Source organism: Ranitomeya imitator, chromosome 3 (assembly GCF_032444005.1).
Source record: "Ranitomeya imitator isolate aRanImi1 chromosome 3, aRanImi1.pri, whole genome shotgun sequence".
Taxonomy (NCBI): domain Eukaryota; kingdom Metazoa; phylum Chordata; class Amphibia; order Anura; family Dendrobatidae; genus Ranitomeya; species Ranitomeya imitator.
The window spans coordinates 156,880,204-156,906,214 of record NC_091284.1 but is presented as its reverse complement, the minus strand read 5'-3'; the positions used below and the strand labels follow the sequence as shown (position 1 = coordinate 156,906,214).

General features: G+C 40.4%; 1 protein-coding gene across 3 annotated transcripts in view; it reads left to right on the top strand.

Annotated features, from left to right (window-relative positions):
• The window catches only part of NLGN4X (neuroligin 4 X-linked), a 608,585-nt gene that overhangs the window by 557,104 nt on the left and 25,470 nt on the right, over nucleotides 1-26,011 (top strand). For all 3 annotated transcript variants that reach the window (XM_069761571.1, XM_069761572.1, XM_069761569.1), the window contains one exon: nucleotides 6,143-6,932. In XM_069761571.1, coding sequence (XP_069617672.1) covers nucleotides 6,143-6,932 — 790 coding nt within the window. The remainder of the gene's footprint in view (nucleotides 1-6,142; nucleotides 6,933-26,011) is intronic.

Sequence of the window (26,011 nt, the reverse complement as noted above, 5' to 3'; positions counted from 1 at the left end):
GGCAATTTTCAGAAAGGGTCTTTCTGAATCCGTTAAAGATGTTATGGTGGGGTTTCCCACGCCTTTCGGTCTGAGTGATTCTATGTCTCTGGCCATTCAGATTGATCGGCGCTTGCGGGAGCGCAGAACTGTGCATGCTGTGGCGTTGTCCTCAGAGCAAATTCCTGAGCCAATGCAGTGTGATAGGATTCTGTCTAGAACGGAACAACAAGGTTTCAGACGTCAGAATAGGTTGTGTTATTATTTTGGCAACGCTTCTCATGTCATTTCTGTCTGCCCTGAGCAGACAAAGAGGATCGCCAGTTCATTTACCATCAGTACTGTACAACCTAAATTTCTGTTATCTGTGTCCTTGATCTGCTCATTGTCATCATTTTCTGTCATGGCGTTTGTGGATTCAGGCGCTGCCTTGAACTTAATGGACTTTGAGTTTGCCAGGCATTGTTGTTTTCCCTTGCAGCCTTTGCAGAACCCAATTCCTTTAAGGGGCATTGATGCTACACCCTTGGCAAAAAATAAGCCCCAGTTTTGGACACAGGTGACCATGCGCATGGCGCCAGCCCATCAGGAAGATTGTCGATTTCTGGTGCTGCATAATTTGCATGATGCTATCGTGCTGGGTATTCCGTGGTTGCAGGTACATAATCCTGTGTTGGACTGGAAGTCTATGTCTGTGACTAGTTGGGGTTGTCAGGGGATTCATAATGATGTTCCTTTGATGTCAATCTCTTCTTCTTCCTCTTCTGAAATTCCTAAGTTTTTGTCTGATTTTCAGGATGTATTCGGTGTGTTGGTTCCTGGCTTTGGGTTGGGGATCTGGTCTGGTTGTCTTCCCGTCATGTTCCTATGAAGGTTTCTTCCCCTAAGTTTAAGCCTCGGTTTATTGGTCCTTATAGGATTTCTGAGATTAGTAATCTGGTGTCTTTTCGATTGGCGCTTCCGGCTTCTTTTGCTATCCATAATGTCTTCCATAGATCTTTATTGCGGAAATATGTGGTGCCTGTTGTTCCCTCTGTTGATCCTCTGACCCCTGTGTTGGTTGATGGGGAGTTGGAGTATGTGGTTGAGAAGATTTTGGATTCTCGTTTTTCGAGGCGGAGGCTTCAGTACCTTGTCAAATGGAAGGGTTATTTCCAGGAGGATAATTCTTGGGTTTTTGCCTCTGCTGATTTGGTCCGTGCCTTTCATCTGACTCGTCCTGATCATCCTTGGGGCCCTGGTGAGGGTTCGGTGACCCCTCCTCAAGGGGGGTACTGTTGTGAATTCTGCTTTTGGGTTCCCTCCAGTGGTTGTAGGTGGTAATGCAGGTGTCCCTGAGTTGCAGTCCTGGTCAGGTGTTTCTGCTGATTGCAGTTCTGACTGGGGTATTTAGGTGTGCAGGATTCATTAGTCCTTGCTAGTTGTCCATGGTTCTGGGAGGTTTTGGATCTTTGTCTGGTTCCTCCTGCCTTGCTGCCAATTCAGCAAAGATAAGTGTCTGGTTTTTGTTTCTGTGGCACACATGCTGTGTGCTTAATAATTCTGTGCTATTCATTTGTTTTCTCTTTTCCAGCTTAGACTGTGTCAGTGTTTTCTCAGTCTTGTTGGATTCTCTGGAGTTGCAGATATACGCTCCACATCTTTAGTTAGATGGTGGAATTTTTTGCATTTTCTGCTGTGGATATTTTTGGAAGGATTTAAATACTGACCGCTTAGTATTCTGTCCTATCCTTTCCTATTTTAGCTAGAGTGGCCTCTTTTGCTAAATCCTGTTTCCTACCTGCGTGTGTCTTTTCCTCTACTACTCACAGTCAATATTTGTGGGGGGCTGCCTATCCTTTGGGGTTCTGCTCTGAGGCAAGGTAGAATTCCTATTTCCATCTATAGGGGTATTTAGTCCTCCGGCTGTGTCGAGGTGTCTAGGATTTGTTAGGCACACCCCATGGCTACTTCTAGTTGCAGTGTTAAGTTCAGGATTTGCGGTCAGTACAGTTTACACCAACTCCAGAGAAAGTTCCATGCGGCTCCAAGGTCACCGGATCATAACAGCTCCCATTACGGTTGATTGATCTATTAATTAGTTTGTTGCTCTTTAATGTCTGATTTTGTTTGTACATGTCTATTCATGTACCCACTAAAATGTAAAGTCCGGAAAAATATGTTGGTGTTATAATAGTAATAATAATAATAACAATAATAACACAGGTCTACAAAAAACTTTTTCCTGTACTAAGTTACTTTAATGGATTTAGAGTATTTTGAGGGTGCTAAATTAAAAAAATCCCATTAGATTTGCTGAATTGGTTCTATTTATTGAGATAATTAATCAATGAAAATAATGTATTCCCCCAATGTAGGCTTACAATGCTACAAATATAGTTTTGAAGCCGAAATTCTACTGTAACAAATTAGCTATTAAATATCTCAGAAACTAGAGCCAATCTGGCAAAACCAGTCATATTCTTAATCAGCACCATAAACGTTCTATAAAACCGTTCAGACATCGTTTGCACCAAAATCACTGTATAATAGTGTATTATTATTGTTATTATTACTATTATTATTACTACACATAGATGCTGTACAATTTGGACCAGTAGGAGTGTTGGTGCATTTACATATTTAAGGACAATCTCTATTTTCTATGACACTTGTTACCGCATAATGCAATATATATATATATATATATATATATATATATATACACATACATATATATATATATATATATATATATACATGTATATATATATATTTATTTATTTTTTATCACTGATTACAAAAGGTTTCAAGAGGCAAAAACGCTATGAGCCTCTGACTAATTGTCCCTATGGTTGCAAAGAAACTTTTGAGGCTTCAAGGTTACTGATTTCAAGACATTTTACTGAATAAAAATGACAAATATTAGAAGGATGTAAACTTGTAATATATTGGTGTGACAAAACCGCCTGAAGTAAGACTGACTGAAGTAAAAATCAAAATATTATTGTAAAAAAAGGTTCAGTCTTTTATAATAAATTTAAATGTATTTTAAAATTATTTCTCCAGTAATAATTTTTAATAACATTTAAAATTATTGTTCATTTTTTTTATCCTGTAAACTCATAAGTACTTTGTTACTGCTGCAAATATAGACTTGGGGTCTCATGGACAAGAGGCATAGGTATATTAAGGGATCCAAAACCACCACAGATACTGTATTATTTTTCACACCTTTAGTAAATAACCATAGCCTTTTTATGCACTATGCCTTTTTACCTTTTACTCCTAGGCACAGGCTACGTGGATATGATCCTCTTAAGGTTTGGACAAGATGGGGGAAAAAAACAGCATCACTGTTGTCCATAGGCTAAATCTAGTATTGTAGCCTGGACCCATTTACTAGAATGGAGCTTGATCTAATTGAAATACTGTAAACTATATTTGCATTTTCTACCATCTTTTCAATTACCACTAACTACAGTTGTAGTCAACTTTACTAGCATCCTTGATTTTTTTATTATAAAAGGCCAAAGGGGCTCATTTGTAATATGAACTTTTCTTGACTACACATTCTTTTTTTTTTGCTTTATGGTATCTATTGAAGTTTTTTTCACCAACTTCTTTAAAATGGTAAAAATCATTTATAAATGTTTTGCAAAATAAAAAAAAAATGTTTGTTTGTTGTTGACATCTTCTGAGATACTTTAAATTAAAAAGTCCAAAGTTTAAATGGGACACAAATTTAAGCCAAAAGTTCAGCAATGTACAAGATCACTTCAGGGGTGGTTTAGAAGACATCTACGAAAAAAAAATTAGCGACTTTTGAAATCCGCATTTCTATAAATTAGTTGAAAAACATCTTAAAACTTCAAACCCATCGGCAAAGATAAACATAAAAAAAGGAAAACACATAAAATAGACTTTACAAAGATGCAATTAAAAGAAAAATAAGGCAAAAACATCATAAAATGAGGCAGAAAAGAGGCACAATTGAAATTAAATCTTTAGAAATAAGTGGACATCATAACAAATTATTCTTCATCATTAGAATATTTTCGCAGCAAGGCAAATAGCATTCATCCAAAAGTTATCAAATTAAATGCAGTAATTTTAAAAAAGAATTAAAGAAAAAAATATACTACAACATTGTATATGAATGACAAAGACAAGTTTAAAGATTCTCTCCCTAATACTTAGTTGCACTTTCTTTGGGAGTAATGACAGCCACTAAACATTTTCTTGTAGCCATCTTTGTTGGTAGTATCTTTCATTTTCATTTCTTTCAAGCTCTGGAATATTTTCCCCAAAACAGCTTTAATCTATTTAAAACAATTTTCATTTCTATTGCAAACAGGATTCATTGCTGTCCAGTTAAAAAAAATCTAATTTTTCCCTTTTACCTATCCTACTGTTCTTTTGGGTGTGTGATCTCTGTCATTTTTCTGCTGTAAGACCCATTTTGTTATTTTCTTGGGAGTGTATTTTGCTTGCAATTGCTCTGATAACATTTAATTCCATTATTCCTGCAACAAGCTCAGGGTCTCTAACCACATAGATAACAAAGCTAACCCACAACATTACAGATCCTCCACCATGTTTCACTGATGGTAGGATGCACTATCTGTCTGTAAATTAAATTTTGTCAATAAAAGAAATGCTGGTATGCATTGCCAGTTTGGTTTCTTTTTCTTATAGAACATTTTAATAAAAGGATTGAGGCTTGCTTACATAGATTTTTGAGTAAGTTTATCTCCCTTTATTATTCCTTACTTTAGCAAGTAGAGACCTCTTTGACATTCTCCTATAAAGCCCTGTTTTGTTTAGTGTGTGGCTTCAGGTATCAGTAAAAGCCTTTACTCCTTGGATTTTTTGTGTGATTCTTTATGAATTTTAAAGTAATTTGTCAGATTTCTTTTTTCAATTTACTTTTTCTTGAAAGATTCTTGACAATTACATGAGTAAAAAACTTCTCAATAACTTTTTGAACTTTTATAGATGTGATGTCATGGGTTTGGAGAAAGTTTTTAGACTTCTTGTGCTTGGTGATAATAGCATTTCTGGTCTGTCTTTGTGAGTAATGAAAATTGAAAAAACTAGCAATTTTAATCATCAAAGTCAACATTCAAAGCCTAATTAAAGTTAAGTGAGCACTGACATTGTGGGTACAGGTGAGTATTTTCTAGCGATTAACAGGATAATCCTATTTTGTTGTTTGTTTTTTAACCCTGAACAAATAGTGTTATTAATCATGTCCTGGCATTGTTTTAAATGTTGCATCCTTTCTTTTCCTTCCAAGTTTTTGGCTTCTTACTTTTGTGTCTTGTGCTTTTCTCTATTCAGGCAGTTTCACTTAACTCTTTAATATGGTCTTCTTAATACGTAGGCATGCAAAAAAGTTGTCCACAATTTAAAACATGTATAAAATGTTAAAAATAGTATAACTCAACAATTACTGACAATATTCACTATTGAGAACCATGGCATTAGCTAAAGCATTTGATTGAAAGCTAATATCAATAGGTATTGATACCAATTATATTATTGATCTTTATTGAAGTCATGTTTTCATATTAGTTGAATATATTCAAGTATATTATTTTAAAGAGGTTGTCCACTACATTATCATTAATGACCTATCCTCAGGATAGGTCATTAATGCCTGACCGGTCTGTTTTCGACTCCCTAATGATCAGCTGTTCTCGGTGTCAGTGCCGATGGCAGAAGGCCAGAACTTATCAATTGCATAGCTGCTTCATCATCTGATAATGGCTGTGAAAGTTTACTGTACATCTGCCTCCTTTCCAGCTGATTGGCAGTGATGCCGAGTGTCGGACTCCAAATGATCATATATATTTGAAGGATAGGTCATCAATTATAAAGTAGTGGACAACCTCTTTAGATGTTTATTTTTGTGTCAGATTGAATACACTGTAACTTGTATTTACTTTTCTAAAATGCTTATCTGGAAATTATACAGATATCTGCTGAAGCGATCCATTCTTCTAAAACTATTTAAAGCTTGGTAAATCATGTTAGATAAGAAATATTGTATCTTATCTTAAGTATTATTGTCAGACTAAGAAAGTACAGATATAGTGAACATATTATTTGCTTCATAAAAGCTGCTTTGTTTTACAATTTTTACATTTTTCATTTGCATTTCCAAATTTTGCACCTGCAGGTTTGTTCCAGAAAGCAATCATACAAAGTGGAACAGCTCTCTCCAGCTGGGCAGTGAACTACCAGCCTGCCAAGTATACTAGGTTATTGGCAGATAAAGTGGGCTGTGACATGCTGGATACTATTGACTTGGTTGATTGTCTTCGGGAAAAGGAGTACAAAGAACTCATTCAGCAGTCCATCACACCAGCTACATACCACATTGCCTTTGGACCAGTCATTGATGGTGATGTCATTCCAGATGACCCTCAGATACTCATGGAACAAGGAGAATTTCTTAATTATGATATCATGCTTGGAGTTAATCAAGGAGAAGGATTAAAATTTGTGGATGGCATAGTTGATAATGAAGATGGTGTCTCTTTAAGCGACTTTGACTTTTCAGTCTCCAACTTTGTTGACAATTTATATGGGTATCCAGAAGGAAAAGATACACTTCGGGAAACTATAAAATTCATGTATACAGATTGGGCTGATAAAGAAAATCCAGAAACACGAAGAAAAACGTTGATTGCACTTTTTACAGATCATCAATGGGTGGCGCCCGCTGTTGCAACTGCTGATCTACATGCTCGATATGGTTCTCCAACATATTTCTATGCATTCTACCACCATTGCCAAAGTGAAATGAAACCATCATGGGCTGATTCTGCTCATGGTGATGAAGTTCCATATGTATTTGGCATTCCCATGATTGGTCCTACAGAACTTTTCAACTGCAATTTCTCAAAGAATGATGTTATGCTAAGCGCAGTGGTTATGACATACTGGACAAACTTCGCCAAAACTGGGTATGTTTAAATATCATTTAGCATTTATTACTTGTTTTTTTGTCATTTGAAAAATAGGCAAAAATAAAGTTTTAACACATTTGCAAAATAATGTAAAAAAAATAAATGAAAGGTTAAAACAATAATCAAATATATATCAGTTCAGTAATAAATTTAGACAGACATTGCTGATTTTAGAGAATTTTTGCAGTAAAATCAAGTGTTTATTAAAATATGTAACCAGAGGATTTTAAGGGTTATGTCAATCTGTCTAAGTGCATGGAGGAGACTACACATTTTTTCAACTATTCTGATGGTCAAACAATTTAAGCAAAGTTCATAATCATGGCTGGTTACCTGCCTATTACCTGCTAATTTTGAATGGTGACTGAAGTTCATTGTTCATATGACTACTGTCACTCTTATAAGTACAAGCTTGAAAAGATTTTCATTGTTGGTAATTTTTGCAGAGCCATAGCTGCAAAATAAACTTTTATTTTAAAGCAACTATCACTAGAAGAGGTTTATGAGTTGGGGATTTATTCAGTTCCTATAGAACTTTATGATGAAACTATAAGCAGTGAGTACCTGAAGAGGGTTTTAAAGTACTAAATGCATTGCAATCATACTTAACAGTACAGTCTATGTACATTCTCAACACAAGTAAAGCTATATACATCATATATAAGTACCATATTTCTATTATTGTATTTTACTCATACATTAGTAAAAAGAAGCAGAGGGAATGTCAGCATTTATAAAATGTAATTGTTCATTTTACCTTTTAAATGGTTTAACCCCTTGATGAAATCATGGGATGCATAGGATTTTAACAAATGCGATACAACTGCGAACATTGATAACGAAATTTAGGCAGTTAGATACAGAATGTGCTTTCTTTGTGACCCATCATCCTCACTTCTTGCTTCACAATCATGATACCAACAGTATAATCAAGGCACCCAGGAGCCTAATGTAGCTCCCCATTTCTACCATGTGCCTACTAAAATGAATAACAAATTACTGTATATACTCAAGTGTAAGCCAAAATTTTCAGCACATTTTTTTAGGCTGAAAATGCCCCTCTTGGTTTATACTCGAGCCATTGTCCCAGGGGGTCAGCAGGGGAGGGAGAGTGGTGGATATGACATACTTACCTGCTCCTGTTGAGGTCCCTGCATCACCAGTCTCCGGGCACTGACAGCTTCTTCCAACATTGAGCGGTCACATAGTACTGCTCATTACAGTAATGAATATGGACCCAACTCCACTTCCATAGGGGTGGAGCCGCATATTCATTATTGTAATGAGCGGTAACGGTGACCACTCAACGCTGGAAGAAGCTGTCAGTGCCCGGAGACCGGAGATGCAGGGACCGCGCCAGGAGCAGGTGAGAATAATGGGGAGGGGGAGCACTGTGCGATATTCCCCACTCCTCATTCTGGGCGCCGCTCTGGGGCCATAATGATACCTAATACCTAATAGGAATATACTCACCCTCGGACGCGCCCTGCTTCTTTCCGGCAGCCTTCCTTCCTAAGAATCAGCGCGTGAAGGACCTTAGATGACGTCACGGCTTGTGATTGGTCGCATGAGCGGTCACATGGGCGGTCGCGCGACCAATCACAAGCCGCAACATCATCTAAGGTCCTTCACGCGCTGATTCTAAGGAAGGAAGGCTGCCGGTTAGTACCAGGACGCGTCAGAGGGTGAGTATAGCAATATTTTTTATTTTAATTCTTTATTTTACACTTAAATATGGATCCCAGGGCCTGAAGGATAGTTTCCTCTCCTTCAGACCCTGGGAACCATAGTATCCCATTGCACCGCATTGGGTTTCGTGTTTCGGCCGACCCCGACTTTTCTATAGGATCGGCCGATTTCACTCGACCCGACTTTTGAGAAAGTCGGGTTTCGTGAAACCCGACCCGATCCTATAAAAGTAAAAGTCGCTCAACCCTAGTGAGGATAATTGTCTTAAAGGTGTTGTACAGACTTCTCATAAAAGTCTGCAGTCTCTCTATGTGATTGAAGACATCTGAATCCATACAGCATCCACACTGCACACAGTCAGGTTTTCCCGATGTTTTATGGTGATTAACATGTTTAGCAAGAATTTGACCGGGAGTATGCAAATTGAATACTTGAGTTCACAAAACCAATAGCTTTTGGAGAATCTTCATAATGTGTGGTGTGGATGCTGTTAGGATTCAGAAGTCTTCAATCACATAGAGAGACTGCAGACTTTTATGAGAAGACTGCAGCCACATAGATTAATTGCAAACAATTATAAAAAAAACTGGGCAACATCTTTAACTTTTATGTCTTATACTTTTTTTTACAAAATAAGTGCGAAAAAATGTTAAGGAGCTGAAACTCCTAAACCCTTCATCCACTTTTAATGTGGATACCCTCAAATGAAAGCTGAAAGTCTGAACTTCAACTGCATCTGAATTGTTTTGTTTAAAATTCATTGTGGTAATGTCTATAACCAAAATTAGAAAAATGTTGTCTTTGTCCAAATATATATGGACGTAACTGTATATCATTTTATATAGAAATTGTGTTAGGCTATGCACATAAGAAAACCTCAAAGTGCCCTTGGCCAAGGACTCCTGGCACTGTTTCATCCCCTCAATTATGCTACACAGCTCCCCTTTACTGACAGTGTTTGCTTTGGAAAACTGACAGAATTAAATCCATATCCCTGCACACACTGACCCTGCAGGAGCTAGTAGCATACACAGTATCAGTGTGTACAGGTTCATTCTTTTCCCCTTCTTCTGTTGCAGCAAAAAATCACACAGTAGAAAGTGCACAAATTGGCACTGCATGAGCCAAGCATATGCACACACAGTGCCTGTGCATGTTCTCAGCTCTCCTACCTGTCATCATGAGTTCCCGATACTATGTAACATAGTAACATAGTAACATAGTTAGTAAGGCCGAAAAAAGACATTTGTCCATCCAGTTCAGCCTATATTCCATCATAATAAATACCCAGATCTACGTCCTTCTACAGAACCTAATAATTGTATGATACAATATTGTTCTGCTCCAGGAAGACATCCAGGCCTCTCTTGAACCCCTCGACTGAGTTCGCCATCACCACCTCCTCAGGCAAGCAATTCCAGATTCTCACTGCCCTAACAGTAAAGAATCCTCTTCTATGTTGGTGGAAAAACCTTCTCTCCTCCAGACGCAAAGAATGCCCCCTTGTGCCCGTCACCTTCCTTGGTATAAACAGATCCTCAGCGAGATATTTGTATTGTCCCCTTATATACTTATACATGGTTATTAGATCGCCCCTCAGTCGTCTTTTTTCTAGACTAAATAATCCTAATTTCGCTAATCTATCTGGGTATTGTAGTTCTCCCATCCCCTTTATTAATTTTGTTGCCCTCCTTTGTACTCTCTCTAGTTCCATTATATCCTTCCTTATGTGATCCTGTGTGCAGCAAGCAGCAGACAGGTGAGTGAGAAGTTAATGCATCTGCACACACTGACAAATTATCAGTATGTACAGTGCTATGGAGTCAATTCAAGCAGTGATCCAAAGCCAGTGCTGTCAATTAACATAAAGGGAGGTACTAAGTATTGTACTTGAAGGGGTTGAAGAGTGCACTGAGCTTTTGGCCTTGCCAAGAGTGCACCAAGGTCCAATCATTTACATATATGACAAAGCTTCTTTACTTTATTAATCTGCATTGAAAAAATAAAAATCTTCAGTACATGTTATGGTAGATCTGCTCACTCGGCTGCTCACAGAGATAGACACAGGCATGTTTCTTTTGCTAGTTTATTTACGATATGGCATAAGCCAGACAGGCTCAACAAAATAAACATGGCCTCTCTGGCATAACAGGAAAAGAAAAGATAAACTATAACCCTGTATGTAACTCCTTTCTCATGTACAGCATCATGGAATTAATGGTGCTATATAAATAATAATAATAATAATAATAATAATAATAATAATAAAGTTTAGCACAGTCTATATGCTTGCGGAGATCTGCCCACTTTGGATACAACAACCGGGTTGAGTACGGTTTAACGCAAAATGCTTATCTGGAGCTGTTGGGTCCAGAAACATTGAACACTAAATGAATCAGAAGGCTGACTATTTACCTTCTAAACCCGACCATGGGGAGGAGATATGGTCAACTGAGCCTCCCACCTGCTTTTCAGCTGTTCACTTAAAAGCCTAACCCTTAAAATGTCTGATTAACTCCTCCAGTACTTTGCTAGTGACTTTGTCACAACTTACATAAAAGAGTAAAGAAAATGGAAAGACGTCCATAGCAAATTCCATTTAAAAAAAACTGAGTATATTTTGGCCCATGTGAACAGTTGGTAACTTTTCAGCTCAAGAGCAAGTGAACCTTTGTCATGCAAATACAAAGTGCAATAGAGAAAGATTCAGGCCATGTTCACATCTACTATATAATTATCTAAGGGTCACTTCCTTCTGTCTGTCCTTCTGTCTGTCCTTCTGTCTGTCATGGATATTCATTGGTCACGGCCTCTGTCTGTCATGGAATCCAAGTCGGTGATTGGTCTCGCCAGCTGCCTGTCATTGCTGCCGTGACCAATCAGTGACGGCCACAGTCCGATTAGTCCCTCCCTACTCCCCTGCAGTCGGTGGCCGTTCCATACTCCCCACAGTCACCGCTCACACAGGGTTAATGCCAGCGGTAACGGACCGTGTAATGCCGCAGGTAACTCACTTTGTTACCACCGCTATTAACCCTGTGTGACCAAGTTTTTAGTATTGATGCTGCCTATGCAGCATCAATAGTAAAAACATCTAACGTTAAAAATAATTAAAAAAATAAAAAATCATTATATACTCACCTTCTGCCGCCTTTCCCACTCCTGGCTACGCTCCGGTGACCGCTCCATGCAAGTGGCAGGTTCCAGTAGTATGGGAGAAGGACCTGCCCTGCGCGCCTGCATGAGAAGGACCTGCCATGACGTCACGGTCATGTGACCGTGACATCATCACAGGCCCTGTGCAAGAACGACCTGCCATGATGTCATGGTCATGTGACCATGACGTCATCACAGGCCCTGCGTGCCTGCGCGAGAAGGACCTGCCATGACATCACGGTCATGTGACCGCATCGTCATCACAGGCCCTGTACGAGAACGACCTGCCATGATGTCACGGTCATGTGATCGAACTACAAGTGGCCCTCGGAAGGTGAGTATATGTTTATTTTTTATTTTTTGTAACCTGTGACATACATGGATGGGCAATATACTACATAGCTGGGCAATATACTACGTGGCTCTGTGCTGTATACTACGTTGCTGTGCAATATACTATGTGGCTCTGTGCTGTATTCTACGTGACGGTTCAATATACTACGTAGCTGGGCAATATACTATGTGACTGGGCAATATACTACGTAGCTGGGCAATATACTACGTGTCTGGGCAATATACTATGTGGCTGGGCAATATACTATGTGGCTGGGCAATATACTACATGGCTGGGCAGTATACTACGTGGCTGGGCAGTATACTATGTCACTGTGCAATATACCTCGTGGCACTGTGCTGTATATTACGTCACTGGGCAATATACTATGTGGCTGGGCAATATACTACGTAGCTGGGCAATATACTACGTGACTGGCAATATACTACGTGGCTGGGCAATATACTATGTGACTGGACAATATACTACGTGGCTGGGCAATATACTACGTGACTGGGCATTATACCACATGACTGGACAATATACTACGTGACTGGGCAATATACTACGTGACTGGGCAATATACTACGTGGCTGGGCAATATACTATGTGACTGGACAATATACTACGTGGCTGGGCAATATACTACGTGACTGGGCATTATACCACATGACTGGGCAATATACTATGTGACTGGGAAATATACTACAAGACTGGGCAATATACGACGTGGCTGGGCAATATACTACATGGCTGGGCAATATACTATGTGGGCTTTGCAATATACTACGTGGACATGCATATTCTAGTATACCCGATGCGTTAGAATCGGGCCACCATCTAGTGTTCAGTAAAACTAGTCAATATTTTATATCAATATTTGAAAGCTCAAATCAGTAGAGGAACAATTAGAGGAAAAGTATAATAGGAACACATCAACACTGTATTTTTCACCCACTCCTGGCTTTGGCTTTTAATTACTGATGTAAAATATCAAAAGGGGCGACGGACAAAGGTCAACAAAAAGTTTAAAGAAAACCAGTGAGCTGTGCATGAGAGTTGGGTGGTCATTTAACCCATTATCTACCAATGTCCTTTTTTTGGGGATGCCTAATCTTTAGCTTCTAGCAACTAAGATTTTATAATTTTTATAATTAGGTCCAATTTTTTGTGTTTTGTTTGTAAAATGAATGTTTTCAAAATAGGAAATCATGCCATTGTTATTTTTATTTGAATATTGGGATGCCCTTTTCTGAAAAATCCATACTTGTAAAAATTTTAATTTGGCAAGTAATGGGTTAACAGTATCAAAGAGAAAAAGAAACAAAAACACAGACTACATAAGAGATGTCAGTCTGCTGGTGTCAAATAGAAAAAAAGGGCAGTAGAGACTACTCAGTCCTAATATTAACGCTAAAAAGTTTATGGAGGCCTTAATACATTGAGACAAATACGTGCAAAATAAATTCAACGATACCCGCAAAAATAAAATGATTATGACTGATTATTGAATACATGATGGTAAAAGGGAAAAAGCTGCTTTACTGGAACTATGGAGAACCATAGAAGATAATGCAATTAATAAAGCCAGTTATGTGGGGATCAGAATTACCATAGGCCATATAACAACATACGCCAATTAATACACCAGCTTTTTTAATGGAATCAGTTATTGAGAGGCGTTCTATTTCTTTGCAATTTTACATACCATAGGGTGGTTGGTTGCAACCTGAGGGCTGACACTAGAGATGAGTGAGTACATTTTAGTGGAATTGAACTGTATTGAATTTTGCAAATATCAGAATTTTCCAAAATGCATATTTTTTAGCAATTCCTTTCCATACAGAATTGGCAAAATGGCATAAAATGCCATCAATATGTTAAAAAAAATTCTTATATTCACCCGTCAAGCCCCTCCGCTCCTCACTGCCGCATGTACGGTCCTCATCACATCTTCAGATGTGCAACGCCAGCGCTAAAATCCTTGTGCCTTGATCGCGAGGTGATGTCATTACATATAGGCGTGGGCCATGTATGCAAAGAGGAACGCTCCGGGCCTAAAAACCCAAATGTCTCAGCCTAGTGACTAAGGCCCAGGAACATTGCAGTGAGGAGCAGAAGGGCCGGCGAGTAGAGCTCTGGGGTCTGGAGAAACCCTACAGCATAACAATGGACAATAAATAACAAGTCTCAAATCAAATTTCCTGGGAAATTTGCGAATAAGCTAATTTGAATTTTGCCTGATCCGCTCATCTCTGGCAGGCACCTATTCTTGCACTGCTGCTTGTGCTGCTTCATTTTTTTCTACGTGTTAGGTATGTTGTTTTTGTTGGGATTATGTCATCCATAAGAATGTATAAATTGATTTATTTCAATTCTGGGGGCTCCCTTTAAAGTTGTTTGAACAAAAATAAGTAACAAAAATCCACTCTGGGAGCCAAAAAGGAAACCAAACATATACAGACATCATAATTGTAAGAATAAATTTAAGCATATGTAGAAAAAGGAGAACAAAAGAGCAAAACACCAATCCATTTGTTAATCCTAATAAAGCTAAATAATCTGTACCTTCAATCTACACCATCTTTATAATAATTAAGATTTTTTAAGATTCTGTTATCTATTTAACATTATCTTCTTGTTTAGAATTTGAAAGGCAAATGGATTTGTATTTTGTGGAATCAGCAAAATAGAAAAGCTCTAAGGATAAACAATAATAATAATAATAATAACAATAATAACAATAATTCTATTGCAGTAGAATAATAGAACAATGAGACACTAGGTGGCAGTATAGCACATTGTATTTCCTTACAGTTAAGAGTTGCATATATTCATCTGTGCTTTTTCTGAGCCTAAAAATTAAAAATTTAAAGTTTGTTTAATGTATTTTCTTTTCTAATAACAGCAAAAGTGCTTGATCTTTATTTTTGTAGACTATTATACAGTAGGATATTATAGTTTTTGTGGTTTACATATATTTTTTAGAGACTATATGATTTCTGATGGTATAATAATTTTACATTTTTAACCCCTTAGCGACATATGCTGAACATTTATGGTGGACATGCATATTTAAAATATTAGAGGACTCTAATATAGGAGGTCTTACAACAAATCAATACATTATAGGGTATAGAATAACTGCTTACTAAAAGAAAAAATAGGTTTTTTATTATTAACTGAATAAAAGTTATATGTTACAGCAGACTCTAATATAGGAACTGAGAAAGCTTTTTACAGCGTCTTTTGAAAAAAAATGGAGTGGCATGGAGGCGATCAGCCTGTGGCACTGCTGAGGTGTTATGGAAGCCCAGGTTGCTTTGATAGCATTCTTCAGCTTGTCTGCATTGTTGATTGTGGATATTTTACCTTAGACCTTGGAAATCAAGGTCCCAGAGTCTGGAGGAAGAGTGGAGAGGCCACAATCCAAGCTGCTTGAGGTCTAGTGTGAAGTTTCCACAATCATTAATGGTTTGGGGAGCCATGTCATCTGCTGGTGTAGGTCCACTGTGTTTTATCAAGACAAAAGACAGTGCGGGCGTCTACCAGGAAATTTTAGAGCTCTTCATGCTTCCCTCTCTCGACAATCTTTTTGGAGATGGAAATTTCATTCTTCAGCAGGACTTGTCACCTGTCCTCACTGCCAAAAGAACCAATACCTGGTTTAAAAACAACAGTATCACTGTGCTTGATTGGCCAGCAAACTCACCTGACCTTAACCCCATAGGGAATCTATGGGGTATTGTAAAGAGGAATATGAGAGACACCGGACGCAACAATACAGACAAGCTGAAGGCTGCTCTCAAAGCAACCTGGGCTTCCACAACACCTCAGCAGTGCCACAGGCTCATCGCCTCCGTGCCACGCCGCATTGATGCAGTAAGTGATGCCAAAGAAGCCCCGACCAAATATTGAGTGCATTTACTGAACATACTTTTCAGTAGGCCAATATTTCGCATTTTAAAATCATTTTTTCAAGCTGGTGTTATAAAATATTCTAATTTACTGAGACAGTGACTTTTGGTTTTTCATTGGCTGTAAGCCATAATCATCATCATTAACAGAAATAAACACTTCAAATAGATCACTCTGTAATGACTCTAATATAGGAGTTTCACTTTTTTGTATTGAAGAGATGAAATAAATTAACTTTTTTTTTATGATATTCTAATTTTGTGAGATGCACTTGTATAATTATACTGACTGATAGAATATAGTTTGAAAGTCACTTTAGCCATAAACTAAATTATACATAAAATATCCCAAAGAACAATGCTGGACGGTGCACACCCACTGTTCAGCCATTATTCGCTCCAGCATTTGTCAAGTGTAAGCATTGAATAGAGCTCAATAATACAGCTTCATTTATTGTGTAGCAGTCGCTGCCAGGTACCCACTGAACAACTTTTATTTCTGATTGTAGGAGCTGATCTAAATTTTTCAGCAGTAGGTTCAACAAATTAAATGGAGCGTGCTATTCTTGTTGTGAATTCTGTGGCAGAGCTCCCTCCTGTGGTCACAAGTGGTACTTCGGCTGGTTCTCTCTGTGAGCTTCCGTTGGTGGAGGAAAGTGGTACTGCGGCTTCTGAGTTTCCTTCCTCAGGTGATGTGGTGAAGTCGTTAGGTGCTGCTCTATTTAACTCCACCTAGTGCTTTGATCCTGGCCTCCAGTCAATGTTCTAGTATTGGACCTGTTTCCTCCTGGATCGTTCCTGTGGCCTGCTGCTCTGCATAGCTAAGTTACTCTTTGCTATTTGTTTGTTGTTTTTTTCTGTCCAGCTTGTCTATTTGTTTTTTACTGCTTGCTGGAAGCTCTGGGACGCAGAGGGTGTACCTCCGTGCCGTTAGTTCGGTACGGAGGGTCTTTTTGCCCCCTTTGCGTGGTTTTTGTAGGGTTTTGTGTTGACCGCAAAGTTACCTTTCCTATCCTCGCTCTGTTCAGAAAGTTGGGCCTTACTTTGCTAAATCTATTTCATCTCTACGTTTGTCTTTTCATCTTAACTCACAGTCATTATATGTGGGGGCTGCCTTTTCCTTTGGGGTATTTCTCTGAGGCAAGGTAGGCTTATTTTCTATCTTCAGGCTAGCTAGTTTCTCAGGCCGTGCCGAGTTGCATAGGGAGCGTTAGGCGCAATCCACGGCTGCCTTTAGTGTGTTGGAGAGGATTAGGGATTGCGGTCAGCAGAGTTCCCACGTCTCAGAGCTTGTTCTTGTTTTTTGGGTTATTGCCAGGTCACTGTATGTGCGCTGACCTCTATGTCCATTGTGGTACTGAATTACCTTTCATAACATATTCTGCACCTCTTAATCAATGCCAGAGTTAGTAACAGCGGATAGGTGTGGGTTACGGATGTCAGACCCTCACCAGTCTTATCAATGCTCTATCTATAAAAGAGGACGTCAATAATTATACCAAGACAACCCCTTTAAAGTGGTCAATATTATTAGATTAATGTCAAAGAATCTGCCGATTTCAGCACAAGCAATAAATGGTCTAATATGTACTAAGATTTCCCTTATTCCTATTCATTCTTTGCATTTATTGCTGAATTATGGTGTTAATATAAGCAAAATAACTGCCCCAGACTATGCAAGTATAATTATTGTTAAAGTATACAAGATTAATATGCTGATATTTTTTGGCTGAATTTCAGTAGGATGAATAGATGCTGAGCCTGCACAGTAATCTTTGCTTTGCATCATGTTATCAGTTGCAATTATATTAGCACATAGTGCTTTAACCATTTATAACCTTAAAAAAATAATCATAGTAACAATAAGGATAAACCTAATGTTGATCCAACTTGTTCTCAGTTATGTCTTAGAGTCTTCTTTAAAGGTTATAAATGCAGTTTTGTTAATGCAGCATAGACTGCAGCATTATAAAATTAGCAAAAGGTAGATACTAGCTTTTATCCCTAAGGCCAAGTTCATATGTTCAGTAATTAGTCAGTATTTTACCTCAGTATTTGAAAGCCAAAACCAGGAGTGGGTGATAAATACAGAAATGGTGACGTGTTTCTATCATATTTTTCCTCTGATTGTTCCAATCCTGGTTTTGGCTACAAATTCTAAGGTAAAATACTGACCATATAATGAATGTGTGAGTACGGCTTAACAGGTGATTTTTTTTCTTGCTTGGGTCAACTAATTTGTAGAATCTCATTGTTATGCAATTTTTATACTTTATAATTTATTTTTAGCAGCATTGGCAAAATGTAAAAAGAAAAGGGAAACTCATGTTTGTTTTTCTTATTTATTTTTTTTAGTAGCACAAAGTGTTACCAAAATATTTTTAGAATTTGTTTGCCTTAGAGTAATGGCTAAAAACTGTGGTTATTACCGTATATACTCGAGTATAAGCTGAGATTTTCAGCCCACTTTTTTGGGCTGAAAGTCCCCCTCTCGGCTTATACTCGAGTCATACCCAGGGGTCGGCAGGGAAGGGGGAGCAGGGGCTGTCTAATTATACTCACCTACTCCTGGCGCGGTCCCTGCATGTCCCTGCTTCTTCCAGCGCTGCAGCTTCTTCCTGTGGTGAGCGGTCACATGGTATTGCTCATTAGAGTAATGAATATGCGGCTCCACCTCCCATAGAGGTGGAGCCGCATATTCATTACTGTAATGAGCGGTAACGGTGATCGCTCACTACAGGAAGAAAATGCGGCGCCGGGGAACAGACCTGCAGCGATGGCGCCAGGAACAGGTAAGTATGATGGGGGGCAGTGCGCGATACTCACCTGCTCCTCGTGCCACCGGCGGTGCCGCTGTGTCTTCCGCACTGATGCTCAGGTCAGAGGGTGTGGTGACGCGATTAGTGCGTGCCGCCCTCTTCCTGAGTGTCGGCGCAGAGGATGGGAAGACACAGCGGCGGTCAGCGGTGGAACGGGAAAGGTGAGTATAGCAAGTGCCGGGGGCCTGAGAGGTGAGTATGTGATTTTTTTTATTTTTTTAATCGCAGCAACAGCATATGGGGCAAATATCTGTATGGAGCATCTTATGTGGCCATGTGCAGCATTATATGGGGGCAAATATCTGTATGGGGCATCTTATGTGGCCATGTGCAACATGATATGGGGCAAATATCTGTATGGAGCATCTTATGTGGCCATGTACAGCATGATATGGGGGCAAATATAGGTATGGGACATCTGTATGAGGCCATGTGCAGCATGATATGGGGGCAAATATCTGTATGGGGCATCTTATGTGGCCATGTCCAGCATCATTTGGGGCAAATATCTGTATGGAGCATCTTATGTGGCCATGTGCAGCATTATATGGGGGCAAATATCTGTATGGGACATCTGTATGGGGCCATGTGCAGCATTATATGGGGAAAATGTCTGTATGGAGCATCTTATGGGGCCATGTGCAGCATTATATGGGGCAGTTATCTGTATGGAGCATCTTATGGGGCCATGTGCAGCATTATATTGGGCAAATATCTGTATGGAGCATCTTATGTGGCCATGTGCAGCATGATATGGGGGCAAATATCTGTATGGGGCATCTGTATGGGGCCATGTGCAGCATGATATGGAGCAAATATCTGTATGGGGCATCTTATGTGGCCATGTCCAGCATTATATGGGGCAGATGTCTGTATGGAGCATCTTATGTGGCCATGTGCAGCATTATATGGGGCAGTTATCTGTATGGAGCATCTTATGGGGCCATGTGCAGCATTGTATGGGGCAATTATCTGTATGGAGCATCTTATGGGGCCATAATCCACATTTGTGGAGCATTATACGGGGCAAATGTCTGTATGGAGCAACTTATGGGGTCATAATCTACATTTGTGCAGCATTATATGGGGCATATTTTAATATGGAGCATCTTATGGAGCCCATCATAAACTGTATGGAGAATTATATGGGGCTCCTGATTCAATATGGATATTCAAAAACACTTAACCTACTGATGTCTCAGTACTTTTCTTGGTATCTATTTTTACATTTGAAATTTACCGGTAGCTGCTGCATTTTCCACCCTAGGCTTATACTCGAGTCATTAAGTTTTCCCAGTTTTTTGTGGCAAAATTAGGGGGGTCGGCTTATACTCGGGTCGGCTTATACTTGAGTATATAGTATATTATTTTTTTGTTTAGATTTTTTTTTTCAGATTTATATTTATGTATTTTTTTTAAATCATTACGCTTATTGTGCATACCATAAGACATAAATGACTTTGTTAGTCATTTCAACAGAAAAAATACTTTTTCACAATATGGGCAAAATTATCAGTACAAATGTTAGGTGCCGGGATTCTTCCGCTGCACGAGGTATATCCCAAGCCTTGAGCTGTTATCCACATCTGTAGTGGTGTATCTGGATGGCATCCTTATCTATTCTCCAGACCATAACACTCACCGAAAAGATGTCTGTAGGGTCTTCATACAGGAAAGATATATATCTTGGTACTTGGTACTTAGTCAGTAGATTGCAAGCTTTCGAGACTACACAGGTCTCTTCATCAGGCAAAGACTAAAAGAAATTCTGAAGAATCACATATTTATGCACAACATAGCACAGAAAAAAAGAAAAAAGAAAAACCATGGATAAGACAGGCGATATGAAGCAGAATTACCATGAGTGATAAACAGTTACACTATGTCCATAAATATTGGGCCAGTTCTTAGATAAGGATTGTTTTATTGTCCTCTGATTGGGGTCTGGTTCTGTTGTGATGACCCCTCATAGTCTGAGGGGCAAGTTATAATAAGTTCTTTGACAGTCTCACTGCAGGAATGAATGTGTCACATGGATTTATGTCTTTTTACATCAACTAAGGAACTTGCCCCTCAGACTATGAGGGGTCATCACAACAGAACCAGACCCCATTCAGAGGACAGTAAAACAATCCTTATCTAAGAACTGGTCAAATATTTATGGACATAACTATTTATCACTCATGGTAATTCTGCTTCATGTCACCTGTCTTATCCATGGCTTTTCCTTTTTTTTCATCTGTGCTATGATGTGCATAAATATGTGATTCTTCAGAATTTTTTTTAGTCTTTGCCTAATGAAGAGACCTGTCTAGTCTCGAAAGCTTGCAATTTGTTACCATCTTTTCAGTTAGCCATTAAAAGGTATCAAACACTGAGGACTCTCAATTCTAAATATGTTTGTAGGGTCTTCAAGCTCTTACGTGTCATTTCCCTTTTTTCCCAAATTGGAAAAGTGTGTGTTTGAGCAGGAGACTCTACCGTTTCTAAGTTATATTATTTCTGCCCAGAGCTTGGCAATGGAATTGGTGATGTACTGGCAGGAACCACGTTCCCTTAAAGCGGTGCAGCACTTCATGGAGTTTATCAACTATTACCTCCAGTTTATTCTCCACTTTTCTACCCTAGCAGCTCCATTGGTAGCCCTCATCAAAAAGGAAGCTAACCCTAAGCAGCGGTCCAAGGAGATTTCTAAGGCCTTTACTTCCCTAAAGTCCCATTTTGCTAGGGCATCAGTGTTATGTTGCCATGATGTAGATAAGCCCTTTATCCTGGAAGTGGACGCCTCTTCTGTTGGTGCAGGAGCAGTCCTGTATCAGAAGGATGCTCACAGTGAGAAACATCCTGGTTTATTTTTTTCAAAGACCTTCTCACCGGTGGAGAGGAATTATTCTATCAGAGGCAGGGAGTTATTGGCCATGAAATTGGCCTTCTCGGAGTGGAGACAACTTCTTGAGGGAGCTCGGCACCCCTTCAAGATTTTCATGGATCACAAGAATCTGCTTTACTTGCAAACGGCTGAGTCACTGAATTCTTTCCAGGCCAGGTGGTCTTTATTCTTCTCCAGATTTAATTTTACTATCCATTTTCTGTCTCGGGAGAATAATTAACGTGCTGATGCCCTGTCACGTTCTGTAGTCTCATCCGAAGAGGGGGACGAGCCATGGCAGATGACAGATTCCCTTTAAATATATCCTGACCATTTGTGAGTGGTAAAATAAGAATCTTTTAAAATCCATAGCAACTAAAGGTACTGTCACACTGAACGATATTGCTAGCGGTCCGTGACGTTGCAGCGTCCTGGCTAGCGATATCGTTCAGTTTGACACGCAGCAGCGATCAGGATCCTGCTGTGATGTCGTTGGTCGCTGCAGAAAGTCCAGCACTTTATTTCGTCGCTGGACTCCCTGCAGACATTGCTGAATCGGCGTGTGTGACGCCGATTCAGCGATGTCTTCACTGGTAACCAGGGTAAACATTGGGTTACTAAGCGCAGGGCCGCGCTTAGTAACCCGATGTGTACCCTGGTTACCAGCGTAAAAGTTAAAAAAACCAAACACTACATACTTACCTTCCGCTGTCTGTCCCCGGCGCTGTGCTTCTATGCACTGGCTGTGAGCGCCGGCCAGCCGGAAAGCACAGCGGTGACGTCACCTTTTTTTTACTTTTACAATGGTAACCAGGGTAAACATCGGGTTACTAAGCATGGCCCTGCGCTTAGTAACCCGATGTTTACCCTGGTTACCGGCATCATTGGTCGCTGGAGAGCTGTCTGTGTGACAGCTCTCCAGCGACCAATGTTATGGCTGGCAATCAGGCAACACAGCGTGCAGTAATCAGCGCACATACAGAGATCTGGCAATAACCAAAAACAATAGGACGAGCTCTGAGACGTGGAATCTCTGTAGACTGCAGTACCTGATCTATCCTCACACAACTATAAGCAGCAGTGGATTGCGCCTATCACTACCTATGCAACTCGCCTGCGGAGCTGACTAGCCTGAAGATAGAAATACAAGCCTGACTTACCTCAGAGAAATACCCCAAAGGAATAGGCAGCCCCCCACATATAATGACTGTTAGCAAGATGAAAAGACAAACGTAGGAATGAAATAGATTCAGCAAAGTGAGGCCCGATATTCTAGACAGAGCGAGGATAGCAAAGAGAACTATGCAGTCTACAAAAAACCCTAAAACGAAAACCACGCAAAGGGGCAAAAAGACCCACCGTGCCGAACTAACAGCACGGCGGTGCACCCCTTTGCTTCTCAGAGCTTCCAGCAAAAGATAATAGCAAGCTGGACAGAAAAAACAGAAAACAAACTAGAAGCACTTATCTAGCAGAGCAGCAGGCCCAAGGAAAGATGCAGTAGCTCAGATCCAACACTGGAACATTGACAAGGAGCAAGGAAGACAGACTCAGGTGGAGCTAAATAGCAAGGCAGCCAACGAGCTCACCAAAACACCTGAGGGAGGAAGCCCAGAGACTGCAATACCACTTGTGACCACAGAAGTGAACTCAGCCACAGAATTCACAACAGTACCCCCCCCTTGAGGAGGGGTCACCGAACCCTCACCAGAACCCCCAGGCCGACCAGGATGAGCCACATGAAAGGCACGAACAAGATCTGGGGCATGGACATCAGAGGCAAAAACCCAGGAATTATCTTCCTGAGCATAACCCTTCCATTTGACCAGATACTGGAGTTTCCGTCTAGAGACACGAGAATCCAAAATCTTCTCCACAATATACTCCAATTCCCCCTCCACCAAAACAGGGGCAGGAGGCTCCACAGATGGAACCATAGGTGCCACGTATCTCCTCAACAACGACCTATGGAATACATTATGTATGGAAAAGGAGTCTGGGAGGATCAGACGAAAAGACACCGGATTGAGAATCTCAGAAATCCTATACGGACCAATAAAACGAGGTTTAAACTTAGGAGAGGAAACCTTCATAGGAATATGACGAGAAGATAACCAAACCAGATCCCCAACACGAAGTCGGGGTCCCACACGGCGTCTGCGATTAGCGAAAAGCTGAGCCTTCTCCTGGGACAAGGTCAAATTGTCCACTACCTGAGTCCAGATCTGCTGCAACCTGTCCACCACAGAATCCACACCAGGACAGTCCGAAGACTCAACCTGTCCTGAAGAGAAACGAGGATGGAACCCAGAATTGCAGAAAAATGGAGAGACCAAGGTAGCCGAGCTGGCCCGATTATTAAGGGCGAACTCAGCCAACGGCAAAAATGACACCCAATCATCCTGGTCAGCGGAAACAAAACATCTCAGATATGTTTCCAAGGTCTGATTGGTTCGTTCGGTCTGGCCATTAGTCTGAGGATGGAAGGCCGAGGAGAAAGATAGGTCAATGCCCATCCTACCACAAAAGGCTCGCCAGAACCTCGAGACAAACTGGGAACCTCTGTCAGAAACAATATTCTCAGGAATGCCATGTAAACGAACCACATGCTGGAAGAACAAAGGCACCAAATCAGAGGAGGAAGGCAATTTAACCAAGGGCACCAGAGGGACCATTTTAGAAAAGCGATCACAGACCACCCAAATGACCGACATTTTTTGAGAAACGGGAAGGTCAGAAATGAAATCCATCGAAATATGTGTCCAAGGCCTCTTCGGGACCGGCAAGGGCAAAAGCAACCCACTGGCACGTGAACAGCAGGGCTTAGCCCTAGCACAAATTCCACAGGACTGCACAAAAGCACGCACATCCCGGGACAGAGATGGCCACCAGAAGGATCTAGCAACCAACTCCCTGGTACCAAAGATTCCTGGATGACCGGCCAGCACCGAACAATGAAGTTCAGAGATAACTTTACTAGTCCACCTATCAGGGACGAACAGTTTCTCGGCCGGACAACGATCAGGTTTATTAGCCTGAAATTTCTGCAACACTCTCCGCAAATCAGGGGAGATGGCAGACACAGTGACCCCTTCCTTGAGGATACTCGCCGGCTCAGATAACCCCGGAGAGTCGGGCACAAAACTCCTAGACAGAGCATCCGCCTTCACATTTTTAGAGCCCGGAAGGTATGAAATCACAAAATCAAAACGAGCAAAAAATAACGACCAACGGGCCTGTCTAGGATTCAAGCGCTTGGCAGACTCAAGATAAGTAAGGTTCTTATGATCAGTCAAAACCACCACGCGATGCTTAGCACCCTCAAGCCAATGACGCCACTCCTCGAATGCCCACTTCATGGCCAGCAACTCTCGGTTGCCCACATCATAATTACGCTCAGCAGCAGAAAATTTCCTGGAAAAGAAAGCACATGGTTTGAACACTGAGCAACCAGAACCTCTCTGTGACAAAACCGCCCCTGCACCAATCTCAGAAGCATCAACCTCGACCTGGAACGGAAGACAAACATCAGGTTGACACAACACAGGGGCACAGCAAAAACGACGCTTCAACTCCTGAAAAGCTTCCACGGCAGCAGAAGACCAATTAACCAAATCAGCACCCTTCTTGGTCAAATCGGTCAATGGTCTGGCAATGCTAGAAAAATTACAGATGAAGCGACGATAAAAATTAGCAAAGCCCAGGAATTTCTGCAGACTTTTTAGAGATGTCGGCTGAGTCCAATCCTGGATGGCCTGAACCTTAACCGGATCCATCTCGATAGTAGAAGGGGAAAAGATGAACCCCAAAAATGAAACTTTCTGCACACCGAAGAGACACTTTGATCCCTTCACAAACAAGGAATTAGCACGCAGTACCTGGAAAACCATTCTGACTTGCTTCACATGAGACTCCCAATCATCTGAGAAGATCAAAATGTCATCCAAGTAAACTATCAAGAATTTATCCAGATACTCACGGAAAATGTCATGCATAAAAGACTGAAAAACAGATGGAGCATTGGCAAGTCCGAACGGCATCACCAGATACTCAAAATGACCCTCGGGCGTATTAAATGCCGTTTTCCATTCATCTCCCTGCCTGATTCTCACCAGATTATACGCACCACGAAGATCAATCTTAGTAAACCAACTAGCCCCCTTAATCCGAGCAAACAAGTCAGAAATCAATGGCAAGGGATACTGAAACTTAACAGTGATCTTATTAAGAAGGCGGTAATCAATACACGGTCTTAGCGAACCATCCTTCTTGGCTACAAAAAAGAACCCTGC